Source organism: Globicephala melas, chromosome 2 (assembly GCF_963455315.2).
Source record: "Globicephala melas chromosome 2, mGloMel1.2, whole genome shotgun sequence".
Classification (NCBI taxonomy): domain Eukaryota; kingdom Metazoa; phylum Chordata; class Mammalia; order Artiodactyla; family Delphinidae; genus Globicephala; species Globicephala melas.
In genome coordinates, this window is record NC_083315.2 from 32,379,697 (window position 1) to 32,398,108 (window position 18,412).

General features: G+C 43.9%; 1 protein-coding gene across 14 annotated transcripts in view; it reads right to left on the reverse strand.

The window, feature by feature from the left end:
• Positions 1-1,574: 1,574 nt before the first annotated feature.
• Positions 1,575-18,412, reverse strand: part of MTHFS (methenyltetrahydrofolate synthetase) — a 278,936-nt gene continuing 262,098 nt past the window's right edge. For 3 of the 14 annotated variants that reach the window (XR_011377220.1, XR_011377219.1, XR_009562838.1), the window contains one exon: positions 14,150-14,285. Coding sequence is in view for 2 of the 14 variants with exons in the window: in XM_060293744.1 (XP_060149727.1) it covers positions 12,284-12,327; positions 14,144-14,285 (186 nt within the window). In the remaining 12 variants the exon portion in view is untranslated. The other 11 variants (XR_009562829.1, XR_011377218.1, XR_009562830.1 and 8 more) reach the window with 10 other exon arrangements.

The following is an 18,412-nucleotide window of genomic DNA, read 5'->3' on the forward strand; positions in this document are numbered from 1 at the left end:
GACCCAAGGTGGCACAGCTGGTGAGTGGCTGAGCTGGGATTGGAAGTCAGGCCTGTGCTCTGGCCACGCACTACTCCACCCTTACCCCCAGCTGAAGGGGGCGGTGCTGGTACCAGCACCAGGAGGCCTGGAGGGGATGCAATTGAATTGGGCACAGCAGACCCCAGGGAAGCCATGAGCAAGTGTCATTTAAAGAGACTGGAGGTGGAGTAGGTGGACAGCTCATTGTGATGTGCAGGAGAGGAGGAAGCAGGAGCTGAAGAGCAATATTGTAAATATTGTATTAATACAGTAAGTCCCCTAGATACGAACCTTCAAGTTGCAAACTTTCAAAGATGTGAACATGGGCTTCCCTGGTGCCGCAGTGGTTGAGAGTCCACCTGCCGATGCAGGGGACACGGGTTCGTGCCCCGGTCCGGGAAGATCCCACATGCCGTGGAGCGGCTGGACCCGTGAGCCATGGCCGCTAAGCCTGCGTGTCCGGAGCCTGTGCTCCGCAACGGGAGGGGCCACAACAGTGAGAGGCCCGCGCACCGCAAAAAAAAAAAAAAAAAAGATGTGAACATGCATTTGCGTGTCCAACCACCTAAGTTAGTTCACGTGTCTGGCATACATTGCCACGTGCACGCATCCTCTACAAGTGGTTGTGCTTTTGTGTACTTCACTGTACAGTAATGTATAGAGTACAGTAGTACCGTACCAGTAAAAAATAGAAGTGTTAATTTCTTTGGTACTAGTGCAGAACTTCTTGGAATATGCAACCTTAGAATAAAATATTTCAGGACTTCCCTGGTGGTCCAATGGTTAAGACTTCACCTTCCAATGCAGGGGTTGTGGGTTCAATCCCTGGTCCAGGAGCTAAAATCCCACATGCCTTGTGGCCAGAAAACCAAAACATAAAACAGAAGCAATATTGTAACAAATTCAATAAAGACATTAAAAATTATATTTCAAGCCCATAAAATAATTTCACTCTGAAGAATTTTGAATAGGAATGTACATTAGATATTAGAGATATTGGGTTGATAGGTAAAACTCAGTTACCATTTTTTAATCCAATTACTTCACTGTGACCACGTTTGTTAAAACCAAGTTCAGTATTATGTGTGGTCTTTATGATTTCTTTGGATCCCTAGTATCTATGTTTATTTCAGCAGACATAATATACTCGTGTGAAAAGTATTATAAACCCACTACAGTACAGTACTATATAGCCAATTGTGTTAGCTGTGTACCTAGGCTAACTTTGTTGGACTTAACAAACAAATTGCACTTACAAGCGCGCTCTCAGAATGGAACTTGTTCATATGCAGGGAAATTACTGTAGAGTAAATGATGAGAAGGGGGTGGGTGATGGAGGAGGCGTCATCAAGGGAGGCTTTCTTTTCTTTTCTTTTTTTGCGGTACACGGGCCTCTCACTGTTGTGGCCTCTCCCGTTGCGGAGCACAGGCTCCGGACGCGCAGGCTCAGCGGCCATGGCTCACGGGCCCAGCCGCTCCTCGGCACGTGGGATCTTCCCGGACCGGGGCACGAACCCATGTCCCCCGCATCGGCAGGCAGACTCCCAACCACTGCGCCACCAGGGAAGCCCAAGGGAGGCTTTCTTTAGGAAGCAGAAGATTATGGCCTGGTTACAGGTCAAGGGACAGAAGCCCAAGCAGACAGAAAGGTTCGTGTTTTGAAGGAGAGGGACCCAGGTGCAGATGGAGGGCTTCACCTGGCGAAGAGAGAGCAGAGTGAAGACATGAACAGGTACAGCGCGCCCGCTGTGTCTGTCCTGCTCCTTATCTCATTTACTTACTGATCCCAGATTCAAGGGGTCATGGTCTGCAGATGAGGAAATTCAAGATCAGGACAGGCTGACAGACCTGCCCAAATCTGCACAGACAGAAAGCAAGCAGGCAAGAACCAGACCTGTGTCGGTCGACTCTGAGGCCCGTGTGTGCGCTTCCTTCCTTCCCCCAGGCCCTGCAGCCCATCTCCTGCTGGGACGGGGGCGGGGGGTGGTGGTGGTGGGTGGGCAGAAGAGCTGGAGGGGACAGGGAGGCCAGGGAGTTTATCACTTGCTGGGAAAGACAGAGAGGTGATGGGCAGTTAGGTTGCTTCCATGTCCTGGCTATTGTAAATAGTGCTGCAGCGAATATTGGGGTGCATGTGTCATTTTGAATTAGGGTTTTCTCAGGGCATATGCCCAGTGGTGGGTTTGCTGGGTCATATGGTAATTCTATTTTTAGTTTTTTAAGGAACCTCCATACTTTTCTCCATAGTGGCTGTATCAATTTACCTTCCTACCAACAGTGCAAGAGGGTTGCCTTTTCTCCACACCCTCTTCAGCATTTACTGTTTGTAGACTTCTTGATGATGGCCATTCTGACTGGTGTGAGGTGATACCTCATTGTAGTTTTGATCTGCATTTCTCTAATGGATAAAGAAGATGTGGTACATATATACAATGGAATATTACTCAACCATAAAAAGGAACAAAACTGGGTCATTTGTAGAGACGTGGATGAACCTAGAGATTGTCAAACAGAGTGAAGTAAGTCAGAAAGAGAAAAACAAATATCATATATTAACGAATGTATACGGAATCTAGAAAAATGGTACAGATGAACCTGTTTGCAGGGCAAGAACAGAGACGCAGACTTAGGGAACAGATGTATGGACATGGCGGGGAGGGGGATGAATTGAGAGATTGGGATCGACATATACACACTACCATGTGTAAAACAGACAGCTAGTGGGAACCTGCTGTATAGCACAGGGAGCTCAGCTCGGTGCTCTGTGATGACCTAGATGGGTGGGATGGGGGTGAGGTGGGAGGGAGGTCCAAGAGGGAGGGGATAGATGTATACGTATAGCTGATTCACTTCGTTGTACAGCAGAAACTAACACAACATTGTAAAGCAACTATACCCCAATAAGAAAAAAAAAAAAACAATATTAAAAAAAAAAAGCTCAATAAATGCTCATGACTATTATAAAAAAAAAAAAAAAAAGACAGAGGGATGAAAAGGGATGGTCCGAAGGGGCTGGTGTGGGGAATTCTGCAGCCAGCAACTGGGGAGACCTGGCCAAGGGAGACCTGGTCAACTGGGAAGGCGCGCAAGGCCCAGCTGGGCCTGTCAGCATCAGCAGCTCCCTAATGGGAGGGGCTCAGAGCTCAGCAAAGAGGGCCACACACGTGAGGGCGGAAGTGAAAGGCCAGGACACGGCTTCATGTTTTCTCTTCTCTCACTTTGGCCAGGATGATTAACGTGTGCACCGCATGTGGTTGTAAGTATGCGTGTGAGCGTGTTAGTATACCCAAGGCTTGTGTGGGTTTCCGTGTATGGGTGTGAGAGAGCGTGTTTATGTTTGTGTGAATGTGTGGGTGTATGTGTGAGGGTCTGTGTGCTTGGCCAGTGGAGAAGAGAAGCCTCCCTGGCTGTGCGGCTGGAAGGCAAACACATCCCTCTGAAATAAATCACTGTCTGCAGTGCTGGCTCCAAGCTACGTGCCAGGCTTCCTGAGGCTCGGGCTCTGGCTCCTCCGGCCTGGTTCCCTATCTCTCCTCAGAGTGGCCCCAGACCTTTGGGCACGAGGATGTTCTGTGCGGGTCTGAAGGGCACCGTCAGGTGGGAGCCAACCTCGTGCAGGGTCTGCAAATGCCTGTGGTCACAGCTGGGGCTCTTCTGTGGGGCGTCCTGACCCAAGTGCACCCACCTCCTGTGTGTCTGAGTCTGCGTGGGAAATCCGGGTGCATAGGTTATACCCGAAGTGTTTTATTACTGAAATGCAAGCAGCAGGGATTGAATTAGAGAGAGAGAGAGAGAGAGAGAGAGCAAAGAGGCACATTTGTGGCCCAGGAAGTGTAATTCAGCCAAACATTTGCGTGTTCCTAGACTTTCCTTGTTTGCCTATAAACTGATTCCCTCCCTCCCTCCCTCCTTCTTTCCTTTCTTCCTTCCTTCTACAGACTGTTTATTGAAGCCATATGATGTGCCAGGGACAGTGCCGGCTGCTGGGCCTAGAGGAGGGAACAGTCAGACACAGGTCCTGGCCTCATGATCTGAGTCTGTCAGGAGAGACACACATGGAGCAAGTCTTCACCCCCATGGCACACGCGCGTGGAAGGGGAAAGGTGTCCTGGGATCTTGTAATAAAAGGCTCTTAGTCCCGGAGTGCGGGGTGGTGAGCTAGGTGACAAGAGCTTTCAAAGAAGCCCTCCTTGGGAGTGAGAATCACCTTGTGCTCTCCGTGGTGCCCACCCCAGTGTGAGACCCTGTGCCTTTAAGGAGGCCTCGTCCACAGGGAAGGACCCTCCCCAGACCTGCCACGGGACTGGAACTGCAGCGAACCTCAGTCCCAGGATGGGATACACAGGCCTGACACCAGCCCAGGCCCCAGGTCTCACCTCTGAAAGTCTAGTTGGCCGTGACTTCTGACGCTCATTCAAGACCCATGGGATTTGATGATTCCAGCTGTGTTATGCCCCTTCTTCGTGTCAGCTCACTCCATCCACGGCCAACTAAGAACAGTAGACTCTTACAATGAGCCAAGCATCACGCTCGTGTGCACCACCATTCTTTGAAGTGGGTACTATTGTTATTGCCAACCCAGTTTTTCAGTGGAGGAGACAGAGGCCCAGAGGGGTCAGGTAACTCATCCAAGGTTAAAAAGTGGGGATGTGGAATTTAAACCCAGGTGTTGTGGAATCAGAGTTCACATTCTTGTTGACTCTGCTATGCTGCCTTTCAAAGCAAAATCTAAGTTGGCTTCTCAGATCTCAAAGATTCCTTCACCCCTTCACTGCATGTTTGAAAGCCATTGTACCTTGAGATCTTACTATATAACGACACTGGGCTAAACTCTTTATTCATCTAATCAATCTTAATAAAGTGCCAGCTATGTGCTAGACAGAGTCCTAGATGCTGAGAATACAGGGGTGAACAAAACACACAGTTTTCCTACCCTAATTATAATTGAGTGGGGATACATAAGATATACAAAGAAGCTGAAGAATAATAGAATAGAATATCAGACATCGATAAATGTCATTTGTCTCACTCAGTATTTACCCCATCTTTAATAAGCAAGTATTGTTATGCCCATTTTATAAATGCAGAAACTGAGGCTCAGAGCGATTTGTAAATAGATCCGAAGTTACACAGCTACCAACTTTGAACTTGGACTTGATTCAAATCCAGATTTCTCCAACTTTGAAGCTGAAGTTCTTAGCCATCATACACTCAGGCCATCGTCAAAGAAGGAAATACTACTTTCATTTATCTTTGCCCCCTCCCTCTTTTCTTCCAGCATCCCTGCTGAAAAAAGAGGTGGGGGGGGAACAGAAGCTGAGGGCTGGGCGGACGATACTCCGGAGCCACCTCCTGAGGTCACCTGGCCATTCTCCTGTCCTGGGGAAGGGCTATCCTCATACGTACAGACTACCTTGTCTCATTCTGAATGAGAAAGTCATGCAGAACTAAATCAATCAGAGGTCTCTTTGACATTAGAACTTCTTTCGTTTATTTTTCTCTCCACCTCTTGTGCTGACAAATGTGTTCATGTAAAGACAGAAAAAAAAACAGCCGAGCAATTTGTCACGGGAATATCTTCCCTCCTGGCCTTCATAATGAATTGTACTGGTTAAAGTTAATCAATCATTCCCATAACTGTTCCTGTAGATGCTTCTTTTTTTAAAGGGCCCCCAGACTGGTCGCTTGAATGTACTGTTTCCAGGGACTCTGTGTGCACATGGGTAAACCCAAGTGCTCCTTGAGGGGGAAGAGAATCACAGTGAGTAGGAGTCCGTGTCAGGCACCAAGCTGGCTGCTGTGGATGCATTACCCCATCTCCTCCCAGCAATCCTCCCACATCCTGGGAGTCTGGAGTTTCCTCCCTTTTACAGGTGATCTTACAGGGAGGCAATCAGGGGAGGTCTGTAGGCTAAGGGGACTCAACGTCTAGGGAGCAGAGCTGCGATACAAACCCAAGCTTGCGTCTCCAGAGCGTCCACTTTGCCCTTCTGCATTCTAGTGAATAGGATAACCCTGGCCCCTAAAGATGCATTGCATGTCCTTACCAGATGTTCCCAAGTTTATTCTCAAGAGCATAAACATGTGTTGCTGTTCTCTGAATCCCCAAATCTTAATTTCTGCCATCTGGCTTTGTCCCTGTGAAATGGGGACCTAACAACTCATCTTCTCATGCGAGGCATTAAAACCACAGATTCCATAATCCCAGAGGCCCTCCCAAGCTCCCCTGAGTCTTCATATCACAAAGCTTCACATGTTCCCTGAATAGGAGGTAGTGAGAAAATGGTAAAGACTTGAAAAAATTCGACCATAGGACATATATTAATTTCTTGTGATGCTGATGCTATGGGAGAAATATTGAGTAGCTGAGCTCTGAAACCAGCAAGCATTTAAAAGAATTGAAATTATTTGTGTTTAGCACTTTCATTACTTGTCCTCAATCTCACCGTTGCCAAAGCGGTTTGAAGAGGACTTGGATGTTGTTTCCGTGTATTTACTCATGTTCCACTGGGTTAAATATTGCCCTGGTATCCATTCCTGATTCGCACAGCAAGCCAAAGCAAAGGAGCCCAGATGAACTGTCACACATCCCCACTTAATGTGGTTTGAATTCTGAGACAAATAGGATCACAGTGAATTTCAGTGAACTGTCCGGATTCTTTTATTTGAGTTTGCTGGGATGATTGGTGTGTGGAATCAGAGGGCTGTGGGTTGAAGCTCGGCAACTGTTTCATTAGGCAAAAATTCCGGTTGCCGTAGTGCTCATTGTAACAGAGTCTGAATTGCATGTCCCATTATCTGTACTAATGAAGGACAGGAACACCACCAATAGATGTCAGCTTGAGACGGGTCACAGGCTTCCTTGGAGCCCGTGGTTCTTAAATCTCCATCCCTACCACATCTAAAATTTAGCAAAAATAACATCATCTTATTTTCTCATGATACCTCCATTCCTAGGAACTCTTACCCGTTTTCATGAAATCAACTGTAGGAATATTGTAGAAGAAACTGAAATTATAGATGAGGGACTGGACTCCTTGATTTTTGAGGTTCTTATAGGTTCCAAAATTCTGGGCTCATCTAAGCTCTCAATAGCTCAGTTAGCTCGGAAGATATGGCCCAATTCTTTTTCTTTTTCCCTTCCCCCCACCCATCCCCCCGGTAACCATAAGTTCATTCTCTAAGTCTGCAAGTCTGTTTCTGTTTTGTAAATAAGTTCACTTGTATCATTTCTTTTTAGATTCCGCATATAAGGGATATCATATGATATTTCTCTTTCTCTGTCTGACTTACTTCACTCAGTATGACAATCTCTAGGTCCATCCACGTTGCTGCAAATGGCATTATTTTGTCCTTTCTTATGGCCGAGTAGTATTCCATTGTGGATCTGTACCACATCTTCTTCATCCATTCCTCTGCTGATGGACATTTAGGTTGCTTCCATGTCTTGGCTATTGTAAATCGTGCTGCAATGAGCAGTGGGGTGCACGGATCCTTTCAGGCCATCGTTTTCTCTGGATATATGCCCAGGAGTAGGATTGCAGGGTCAAGATATGGCCCAATTATTGGCATAAGTCCAGAATTACCTATATTTATTAATTCAGCAATTAGATACTATTTGCTCACTCTGGGGTAGGCACTGAAGACATAGAGATGAAAAAGCTTGGACGGTCCCTGCCCTCCAGGAGCACCCTATCTAGTGAAAGAGATGGTCGTGATGACTCCAACAGAATGTCTCATCATCACCTCAGCTTTCTGTATTGCCTGCTGGAATATAAACCTCCTTAAAGGCAAGATTACTTCCTATAAACAGATCTGTCCCCCAAACCCAGAATAGGGCTTGGCACTTAGAAGACATTCAAACAATATCAATCAGATTAATAAATTTTTGGATGAATAGCATTAAGGAGATGTGATTAAAATATGGTAGGGAGAGTAGACAATTTCCTTTCTTGTTTTGAACTGTGTTTCTATTTTTTTAACCTTTTATTTTATATTGGAGTATAGCTGATTAACAATGTTTTTTCAGGTACCCAGCAAAGCGACTCAGCCGTACATATACATGTATCCATTCTCCCCCAAACTCCTCTCCCATCCAGGCTGCCATATAACACTGAGCAGAGTTCCCTGTGCTATACAGTAGGTCCTTGTTGGTTATCCCTGTTAAATATAGCAGTGTGTACATGTCAATCCCATACTCCCTGACTATCCCTTCCCGCCACCCCTCCCCCCAGTACATATATACAATGGAATATTACTCACCCATTAAAAAGAATGAAATAATGCCATTTGCAGCAACATGGATGGATCTAGAGATTGTCATACTGAGTGAAGTGTCAGAGAAAGAGAAATATCATATGATATCGCTTACATGCAGAATCTAAAAAGAAATGATACAAATGAACTTATTTACAAAACAGAAACAGACTCACAGACTTAGTGAACCGTGTCTCTTTCAATGCAGCTGCAGTAGGACCTTAAACAGTACCATAAGATTGGTCTTTAATCCCCATTTTCCCATGAGGAGACTCAAAGAGGGGCAGGAATTTGCTGAAGGTCATACAACTAAGTAAATGACCTAAATGAAAATCTAAATATCTGATACATACCTAAGTGAAACTTGACTTCAAGCCTGTGTGCTTCTACTGGACTCTTCACCATAACTTGTCCTAACCACGTAATGAAAATCTTAAGCACTAGGTCCTTTAAATAAGTCACCCTACCTGATTGCTAAAGGAACCTGCAAGGTGGGTTTTGGTCCTCTTCCCTTCCTAATCACTTTTCTTCAGCTCACCAAGGATTGGCAATGACCTTGTGTTATTGCCCTTCTATAGATTAGAAAACCAAAGGTGAGCAGTGAGTAAATGTCAGATATGTCAGTAAATGTCAGAACATTGGTCTTTCTGTTTCCAGACCACACACACTCCACAGCACTTTCACACCATGTGGGTGTCTTCAGAATCCAATCACGTGTTTACTCGTTAAATGTACAGACAGCTGGACAGTGGCTAACTTTCAGTTGCATTGCCCACACCTATACCTGTACAGTTACCTTTTTGTTTTGTTTTGTTTTAATCTTAACTTCTGACACACTGTTTTATTTTATTTTTTAACTTTTTATTTTGTATTAGAGTACAGTTGATTAACAATGTTGTGTTAGTTTCAGATGTACAACAAAGTGATTCAATTATACATATACATGTATCTATTCTTTTTCAAATTCTTTTCCCAATTAGATTGTTACAGAATATTGAGCAGAGCTCCCTGTGCTATGCAGTAGGTCCTTGTTGGTTATCCATTTTAAACATAACAGTGTGTATATGTCAGTCTCAAACTCCCTAACTATCCCTCCTCCCCCCGTTCCCCGCTGGTAACCATAAGTTTGTTCTCTAAGTCTGTGAGTCTGTTTCTGTTTGTAAATAAATCCATTTGTATGATTTCTTAGCTTCTGCATATAAGCGACATCATATGATATTTCTCTTTCTCTGTCTGACTTACTTCACTCAGTATGACAATCTCTAGGTCCACCCCATGTTGCTGAAGATGGCATTATTTCATTCTTTTTTAATGGCTGAGTAATATTCCATTATGTGTGTGTATATATATATATATATATATATATATATATATATATATATATACCACATCCATTCTTCTGTTGATGGACATTTAGGTTGTTTCCATGTCTTGGCTATTGTAAACAGTGCTGCTATGAACACTGGGGTGCATGTATCCTTTTGGACCATGCTTTTCTCCAGGTATATGCCCAGGAGTGGGGTTGCAGGATCATATGGTAGTGTACAGCTCCCTTTTTGGACCTGGCTGTAGGGCTTCACTTTTTTTTTTTTTTTTTTTTAATGGTGAGATGGAACACATCAGACTTGAATCAGCTCTTAAAGTTTGGTCATTAGCACACTTTGTCCTTCAGAATGAGGAGTACAGCAGCAAAACTCAAGCACGTGAGAACAGAAAAGCATTCGTTCCTCGCTCTGAGTCTCCCCTGTCCCTTGGTGAGGTAGAGGACCAAGTTTCTGAATGACTGGGGAAAACTGTATAAGTAATTGATAACCAGAAAAACACTACTTGTAATTCTATGCTTGACAGTGAAGATAATGCCTTATCTTGGCAGTTTTCATTAGGGTCTCCTGCCATCAGCCCCTCCTGATACAGGTCACAAATACTGGCAATCTAGACCCTCTTCCGGCCCCACTCTCCTAAGCGGGCAACGTCAATGGGAGAAATGCCTGCTGTAACTAGACTATGTCATACTGTTATAGCCTGTGGGGCAGATATAATAACAGAAAGCAGGAAACTTCCTTTCCTCCATTCACTCCATCGTCTAATTTACAAAATGGGTGCATGACGTACGTCATGCCACACAAATGCCATGGTCATGTTGTAGGAGATGATTAGGGCTGGGATCTGCCCTCCACTGTGCTCAAATATTCTGTGACTTTGAGACGTCACCTCCTTCTTCTGGACCTCGGTTTCTCCATTAAAAACAAACATATGAACAAGCAACAACAGTAAGACAGTCAAGATGATTTAACTTGAGAATCAGCAAGTTCTCTCTGAATTCTCATATTCCATGATGCTATTTTAGAATTTTCAGGGATATTTTAAGTCCATCAAGAATTATACAGGTTCCATACGTATGTGTTAGTATATGGTATTTGTTTTTCTCCTTCTGACTTAATTCACTTTGTATGAAGTGAAGTTAAGACTCTAGGTCCATCCACCTCACTACAAATAACTCAGTTTTGTTTCTTTTTATGATGGAGTAATATTCCATTGTATATATGTGCCACATCTTCTTTATCCATTCATGTGTCGATGGACACTTAGGTTGCTTCCATGTCCTGGCTATTGTAAATAGTGCTGCAGTGAACATTGTGGTACATGACTCTTTTTGAATTATGGTTTTCTCAGGGTATACACGTATGGAATCTAAAAAAAAAAAATGGTTCTGATGAAGCTAGGGGCAGGACAGGAATAAAGACACAGATGTAGAGAATGGACTTGAGGACACGGGGAGGGGGCAGGGTAAGCTGGGACGAAGTGAGAGAGTAACATTGACATATATACTACCAAATGTAAAATGGATGGCTAGTGGGAAGCAGCCGCATAGCACAAGAAGATCAGCTCATTGCTTTGCAACCACCTAGAGGGGTGGGATAGGGATGGTGGGAGGCAGACGCAAGAGGGAGGGAATATGTGGATATATGTATACATACAGCTGATTCACCTTGTTATACAGCAGAAACTAACACAACATTGTAAAGCAATTATACTCCAATAAAGATGTTTAAAAAAAAAGAATTATACAGGGCATCACATCCATTCTTCGGGAGATGCAGGTCCCACGTGAAACTCACATTTTCTAGTCATCAGGCTTGGGAAGAGAAATATCATTATTTCACAATGTCCCTCAAAGAACAGAGCTGCCAAACTGTGTCATTGTGTGGACTCCCCGCAGTGATACCCTCATGTGGTTTCTCACCGGTTTCCTCACAGGGTTAAGACAGAGGAGGTTCTTGTGCACACACAATTGAACAGGGGAAAGGTAAACACCCAAGCTACTTGAATTTAGAAGCACCTTTGTTTTGTCCTCACTTGAATTTAATTTCCAAATCACAATATTACAGATTTAAATAGAAGGTCCAGAGGTGCCAGGGAAGAGTAAAAATAGAAGCTAGAATGACAGAGGGGACCATCCTCCAGTAAGTGGTATCTGACTTATTAACAGACGAAACAGAAACGAAAATTGATTTATAAATGATCTTGGGGAGGTAAAGGCTGCTGCCTACATTTTAAAGTTAATGTGCAATTATATATGAAATTCTTAATTACACTTGTAATCCTTAATTACACAAGCAGTATAGGAATACATTTCCCTTTTCAAAAATTAAAACACTGTAGATAGGGCTTCCCTGGTGGTGCAGTGGTTAAGAATCTGCCTGCCAATGCAGGGGACACGGGTTCGAGCCCTGGTCCAGGAAGATCCCACATGCCACGGAACAACTAAGCCCGTGCGCCACAACTACCGAGGCTGCATGCAACAACTACTGAAGCCCGCGTGCCTAGAGCGCATGCTCTGCAGCAAGAGAAGCCACCGCAATGAGAAGCCGGCACCCCAACAAAGAGTAGACCCCTGCTCGCCACGACTAGAGAAAGCCCACGCGCAACAACGAACACCCAATGCAGCCATAAATAAATAAATAAATAAATAAAAACATTGCAGATAAGCTGATGTCCTCACTGATCAGACCTCACCTTCTCCATCCTGAGTTCCTGTTTGATGCATATCCTGTAAGAACATTTTCCTTGATTTTACATAATTTTGATATATAGATAGATCCATAAAATTATATCATCTAGTAGTACATTAATTGTTATTGATTTTAATAGCACATATAATTTTATTCTACAACTTGTCACTCAATGAAATGACTTGAGTTTCCACCCACGTTCCTATATACATTTATGTTGTTTCAAGTTTTTCACTTTAAACACGACTGCAGTGAGCATTTCTGTACCTGCCCCTTTGGGTACATATGGGTCGTGGGTGAATTGTTCTTCAAAAGCAGCTGTATCATTTTATAGTTCTACCGTTTCCTGTTTAAGTGTCAACACTTTATATTATTTCCAAACTCTCTTGATTTTGCCACTCTATGGGTGAAAAATGGTGTCTTATTGTTTTAACTTGTATTTCTGTATGAGAGAGTTGAGTATCTTTTCATTGTATATTTTCTGTTATTTACTGTATATATTATATGATCACTTTTCTATTGGGTTATTTGCATTGATTTTTAGGAATTGATTTTTAGGAATACTGATTTTTTCCAATATTTGTTACAGATGTATTCTCCCAAGTTGCAGACACCATGCCCCTTCCCCCCTTAAGATATTTGTGTGTGTTTCCTAAGAATAACGATATTCTTTTATGTAACCACAGTCCTGATATTAAATTCAAGAAATTTTACATTGAGGCTATAATTTTATCTAGTCTAACCACTCATATTCCAATTATTTACTTGTCCCAATAATATTCTTAATAACCTTCTTTATTCTTTTTTTTTTTTTTTTGCGGTACGTGGGCCTCTCACTATTGTGAGAGGACCTGCTTGCCCTTTTCTCATACCTACTGAGAAAAATACTAGCCTGTATCCACCCAACTGCCTGCTTCTTCCAGTCCAATACCTTGGCTTCTGAGTACTGTTGGAGAAAATTGAATAACCATGCAGATTAGGGTCATTACAGATGTGTGACCTCTGAGCTCAACAAGGCCTTCCACATTGCTTGGAAATACTTTCTTATTTCTCAAGTCAGCTTTCATTTACATTTTTTCTCAGTAAACTCTCCTGACACCTCCTAGCCACCCCACCACTCATCTTCCACCCACCTTCTCTTCCCCTGATATTCATGTACACACTGCCCATCGGGAAAGTAGAAGTTGTCAGACTAGACTTCTTGGAGCTCAGTATTTTGGAAATCTGTTTTATTGTCCGGGGTTTTAGTTTTGATGGTGTCTTTTTAGTACTCATATAAATTCTTACTGTAGGTTTCTGGAAGGAAAACCTAATACAGTAAGTCCCCTACATATGAACCTTCAAGTTGCAAACTTTCAAAGATGCAAATGTGCATCTAGTTCCAGCAAGGAACCAGAACCTGTGCCATCCACGTCAGGCGTGAGTGACATCACAGCTCGCCCTCCGTCTCCTGTTGCTGACGATCCTTCAGCTCTACCATCTCCCACCTCCTCTCCCTCCTCCAGTCAGTAACTCTTCTTTCCTGTTCACTCGATGCCAGCCCCTGGATGCCAGCTGTTGTACTGTACTACTGTACTTTTCAAGGTACTGTACTGAAAGAGTCAATGTTTTCTTTACTTTTTATTTGTTTTTTAATGTATTATTTGTGTGAAAAGTATTATAAACCAATTACAGTACAGTACTATATAGCCAGTTGTGTTAACTGGGTACCTAAGCTAACTTTGTTGGACTTAAAAATACATTGGACTTACGAATGTGCTCTGGGAATGCAACTCGTTCATATGTGGGGGACTTAATGTACCTGTTCCAACTTTCCTAGTTTTCCTTTAATCAAAAAACAAAAACAGGGCTTCCCTGGTGGTGCAGTGGTTGAGAGTCCGCCTGCCGATGCAGGGGACATGGGTTCGTGCCCCGGTCCGGGAAGATCCCACATGCCACGGAACGGCTGGGTCCGTGAGCCATGGCCGCTGAGTCTGCGCATCCGGAGCCTGTGCTCTGCAACGAGAGAGGCCACAACAGTGAGAGGCCTGCGTACTGCAAAAAACAAACAAACAAACAAACAAAAAAACCCAATCCCTCCCCTCCACTACCATAACAACAACAACAAAAATACCTTCAAAGATAATGGAAAAAGTCAAAGTAGTACACAGGCAGAGAAATTAGTTTCCTAGAAGGAAAATCAGCTGGCTCAGACTTTTCCTTCACAATATTAAATTCCAGAAGATAATGAGAGTTTTTTGCAGAACATTTTTGGGGAAAAGAAATCTAAATACAATAATTTTTTAATGAGAGAAGGCAAAGAATGACATCATAGATAAACACATGACCATACATCCCATCACTCAGATACCTTTCTTGCAAAAACTACTCAAAATTTTCCTGTGGACAGACATAAATTAAATACATGAGTGGAGAAGTTGAAGCTTAAAAGGAAGTGGGGGGGCTTCCCTGGTGGCGCAGTGGTTGAGAGTCTGCCTGCCGATGCAGGGGACACAGGTTCGTGCCCCGGTCTGGGAGGATCCCACATGCCGCAGAGCGGCTGGGCCCATGAGCCGTGGCCGCTGGGCCTGCGCGTCCGGAGCCTGTGCTCCGCAACGGGAGAGGCCACAACAGTGAGAGGCCCGCGTACCGCAAAAAAAAAAAAAAGGAAAAAAGAAAGTGGAAGAAAGCTTGGAATTCCATTTAATGATAGAATGGATTATATCTATAGTGTTCGCAAATACATTATAGTTAGAAAATTGAAGGAAAAAGCCAAAAAGTTTCTTGTAAAGATTTAGAAGAGAAATAACAACAATCATGTGAAGCTCATCTAACTCTTAAGTCTATGTAGACCTCACCACAACTGCCCATTCCCCAGGAGCTGGACCCGATCGACATGAACAGACCACTCAGCTATGTCTGTACTAGGTGATTCTGCTTCACTGGCCACAGGTAGGCATCTGACTCAAGCTAAGTCATTAATCATCCCTACCAAGAGTCTGAATCTTGTACCGAGAGACGCAGCACCTGAGCACCTTTAAACGGAGCTATGTTAGAGTCCTCCAGAGTGAAGGCTCGTGAAGCCCTCCAACTAGGACCACTGAATCTGCCCTGGTCCCTGTCCATCTCAAGGCATGGCCATAGCAACAAATGTCCTCTTTAAGTTAAGCTAGCCATGGTCCATCTCTGCTATTGTTGACCAAACGAAGCTTAACTAATGCAGAAGTTGCTGTGAGCAGTGGAGATTTTCAATTATCAGGATTTTAAAAGGAGTGTGGTGAGGAGAGAAGTGAGGATGTGCTTGAGACAGGCTGGGACCTGGGACCTGGGACCCTTTGCTGCAGTGCTTGCACCTGGACACACATCTCCTTGAGAAACAAAATACAAAGAAACTATAAGGGACTTAAAATAACTGCATGCATGCACGGTTGGGGCGAATTACGGACAACAAGATACAAAAAGACCAAAAACCCAAGTGCCATTTCTGAAGAGCGGGAACAAAAGCAGGGTACGGCGCATGTCCCCTGCACACGACACCACCTAAAGGGTGGGCAAAACACCTAAGCCACCCCTCCAGCCCGACCCCTGGACACACCCCTACCCTCACCCCATATAAGGAGCAAGCTCGCGCCCCCTCCCTCAGCTAGTGAGCAAGGGAACCTGGTGTTTGTTCTCGCTCCCCTCTGCTGCAGCAGGGGTCCCAATAAAGCCTTGCCTGAATTTCTTTTCTGGCCTCTGATCAATTTCTATTTATTGAGGAGGCCAAGAACTCTGGTCAGTAACATGCTCACCTTCCTATCCTTGTCTGGGAAGGTGGCAATCTTTTCCATGAAATAGTGACATAATTAGTGAAACTGTTCCTTATTTGCTCTTGGGACTTGATTCAACAGTAATTTCATAGGATTTTAGCATGTTTCAGTTACTTCTTTAGACTTTATGGTACAAGATGAGAGATACAAACTCCAGTCCAAGACAGCCATTCTAAAAATTGATAGAGAATAGCATAAAGTATGTGACTCTGTGAAACAAGGCCTTTTATGGACATCACCAGAAATCTGAGGCAGCTGAGGATCAAATAATCATATACCTTGCAAACTGCAGCAGTCAACTTGGCCAGTTCATCATAAAGCTAAAGTTAGTGTCCTGATCAGAAAATGGTAGAGTTACGGCACTTAGGAGATGTCATGTCTGGGAGAGGCCAGAGGAGTCTGGGCATCCTGGGATTTCCCGTTGCCTCGTTTGTTCCTCTAAATCACCTTCAAAAGAAAATGAGTGGAAGGGGATTTCCCTGGTGGTCCAGTGGTTAAGACTGCTTCCAATGCAGGGGGTGTGGGTTCGATCCCTGGTCAGGGAGCTAAGATCCCACATGCCTCGCGGCCAAAAAAACCCAAAACATAAAACAGAAGCAATAATGTAACAAATTCAATAAAGACTTTAAAAATGGTCCACATCAAAAAAATCTTAAAAAAAAAAAAAAAAGAAAGAAAATGAGTAGAAGAAGGGATAATCCCCAAAGACTGTGAGCCTGGAAAAGAGAGGGTCAACATTGTGTTAGATTTCCTTGCCAGATGGGACTTCAGCTCACCTCCCATAGGGGAAAAGGAATTTGGTGAATCACACGAAGTAGAGCCCTATTTGCATGTATGAGGGAAAAGGATGTGTGCATATATGTTTGCACATGCGTGTAAGCCTGTATGCTGGGAAGTCAAGGGGAAGAATGTAGTGAACATCTATTGCTTGATTCGCTCACCTTCTCTTATTTTTCTGGAAAAGGACTTTGTTCTCCTCCATCTACATGGAGAAGAGGAAGCCGTGTTTACACGATATTGCCCTGTCTCCTGGCTACCTAACTCAAGCTCTATTGGATTCAAGCTGAATCAAAGTCCTTTCTCACAAATTTCAAATTCGAATTAAGATATCAAAATATCAGCCTGTCTGCTCTCTGTGTCTGGATGACACATTCTGGAGCCATTACCAGTGACTGAATTCCTTCATGTGAACTAGAGAAAGAAAGCTGGACTGCAGGGCAAGCGAAGTATCAAAAATGCATGCTGAGCAGAACACATAAGAAAGATCTGCCTGAATCTTTAACGCTGCTCCAGTGTGTCTGCGAAAGCTGACTGCATCCTTGACTGGGATTTAGGATTTCCTTGATTTGCATAATTCCTCTAAATTCTTCATATAACATACTTAGTAGTAGTAGGCACCCTTTGGCTTAAGGTTTCTATTTCTAGCAACCAAGAGAATTTTAATAGCCATGATCATATATAGAATTTACATTTTTTAACTTTATCTTACATGTATCACTCTTCTCTCAAGTTTCATCAACAACTTTAACGAAATTTTATCACAGCTCTTATGACAGTGAACAGTAATTATTTTGCACATAGACCACCCACTATACTATGAATTCATGAAGAGTCAGGATGGTGTGTGTTCATCTCTTTTTTTTTTTTTTTTTTTTTTGAGGTACGCGGGCCTCTCACTGTTGTGGCCTCTCCCGTTGCGGAGCACAGGCTCCGGATGTGCAGGCTCAGCAGCCATGGCTCACAGGCCCAGCCGCTCCGCGGCATGTGGCATCCTCCCGGACCAGGGCACGAACCCGTGTCCCCTGCATCGGCAGGTGGATTCTCAACCACTGCGCCACCAGGGAAGCCCTGTTATTCATCTCTTGATCCCCAGACTATCAAGGGCTAAGTTGTCTCACTGAGCACCTAAAACCAGGTGGCAGTGTCTGCAGTGGGAACAGAATTTCCTGCCTTGGCTACTGCTTCCGAGGGAAGCTCCTGACTCACCTGAGAGTCATGATGTGTCCTTGTCACCCCAGCACAAGAAGGCCAGGAGATTGAGATAATGGGAACAAGTGGAAAATTTCTAGGGGAATCACAAGCTCCAGCACGTCTAGAGCTGTACTGCCCAGTATCCCAACCAGTAGCCCCACGTGGCTCATTGAACACTTGAAACGTGGCCAGTCCGGAGTGAGATGTGCTGTTAGCATAGCATACACACTGGCTTGTGAAGACACAGTAGGAGAAATACAATATAAAGTATCCCGTTAATAATGTTTACACTGATTACATGATCTATACTATATTGCTTTATATAAAATATGTCATTAAAATTAATTTCACCTGTTTCTTTGT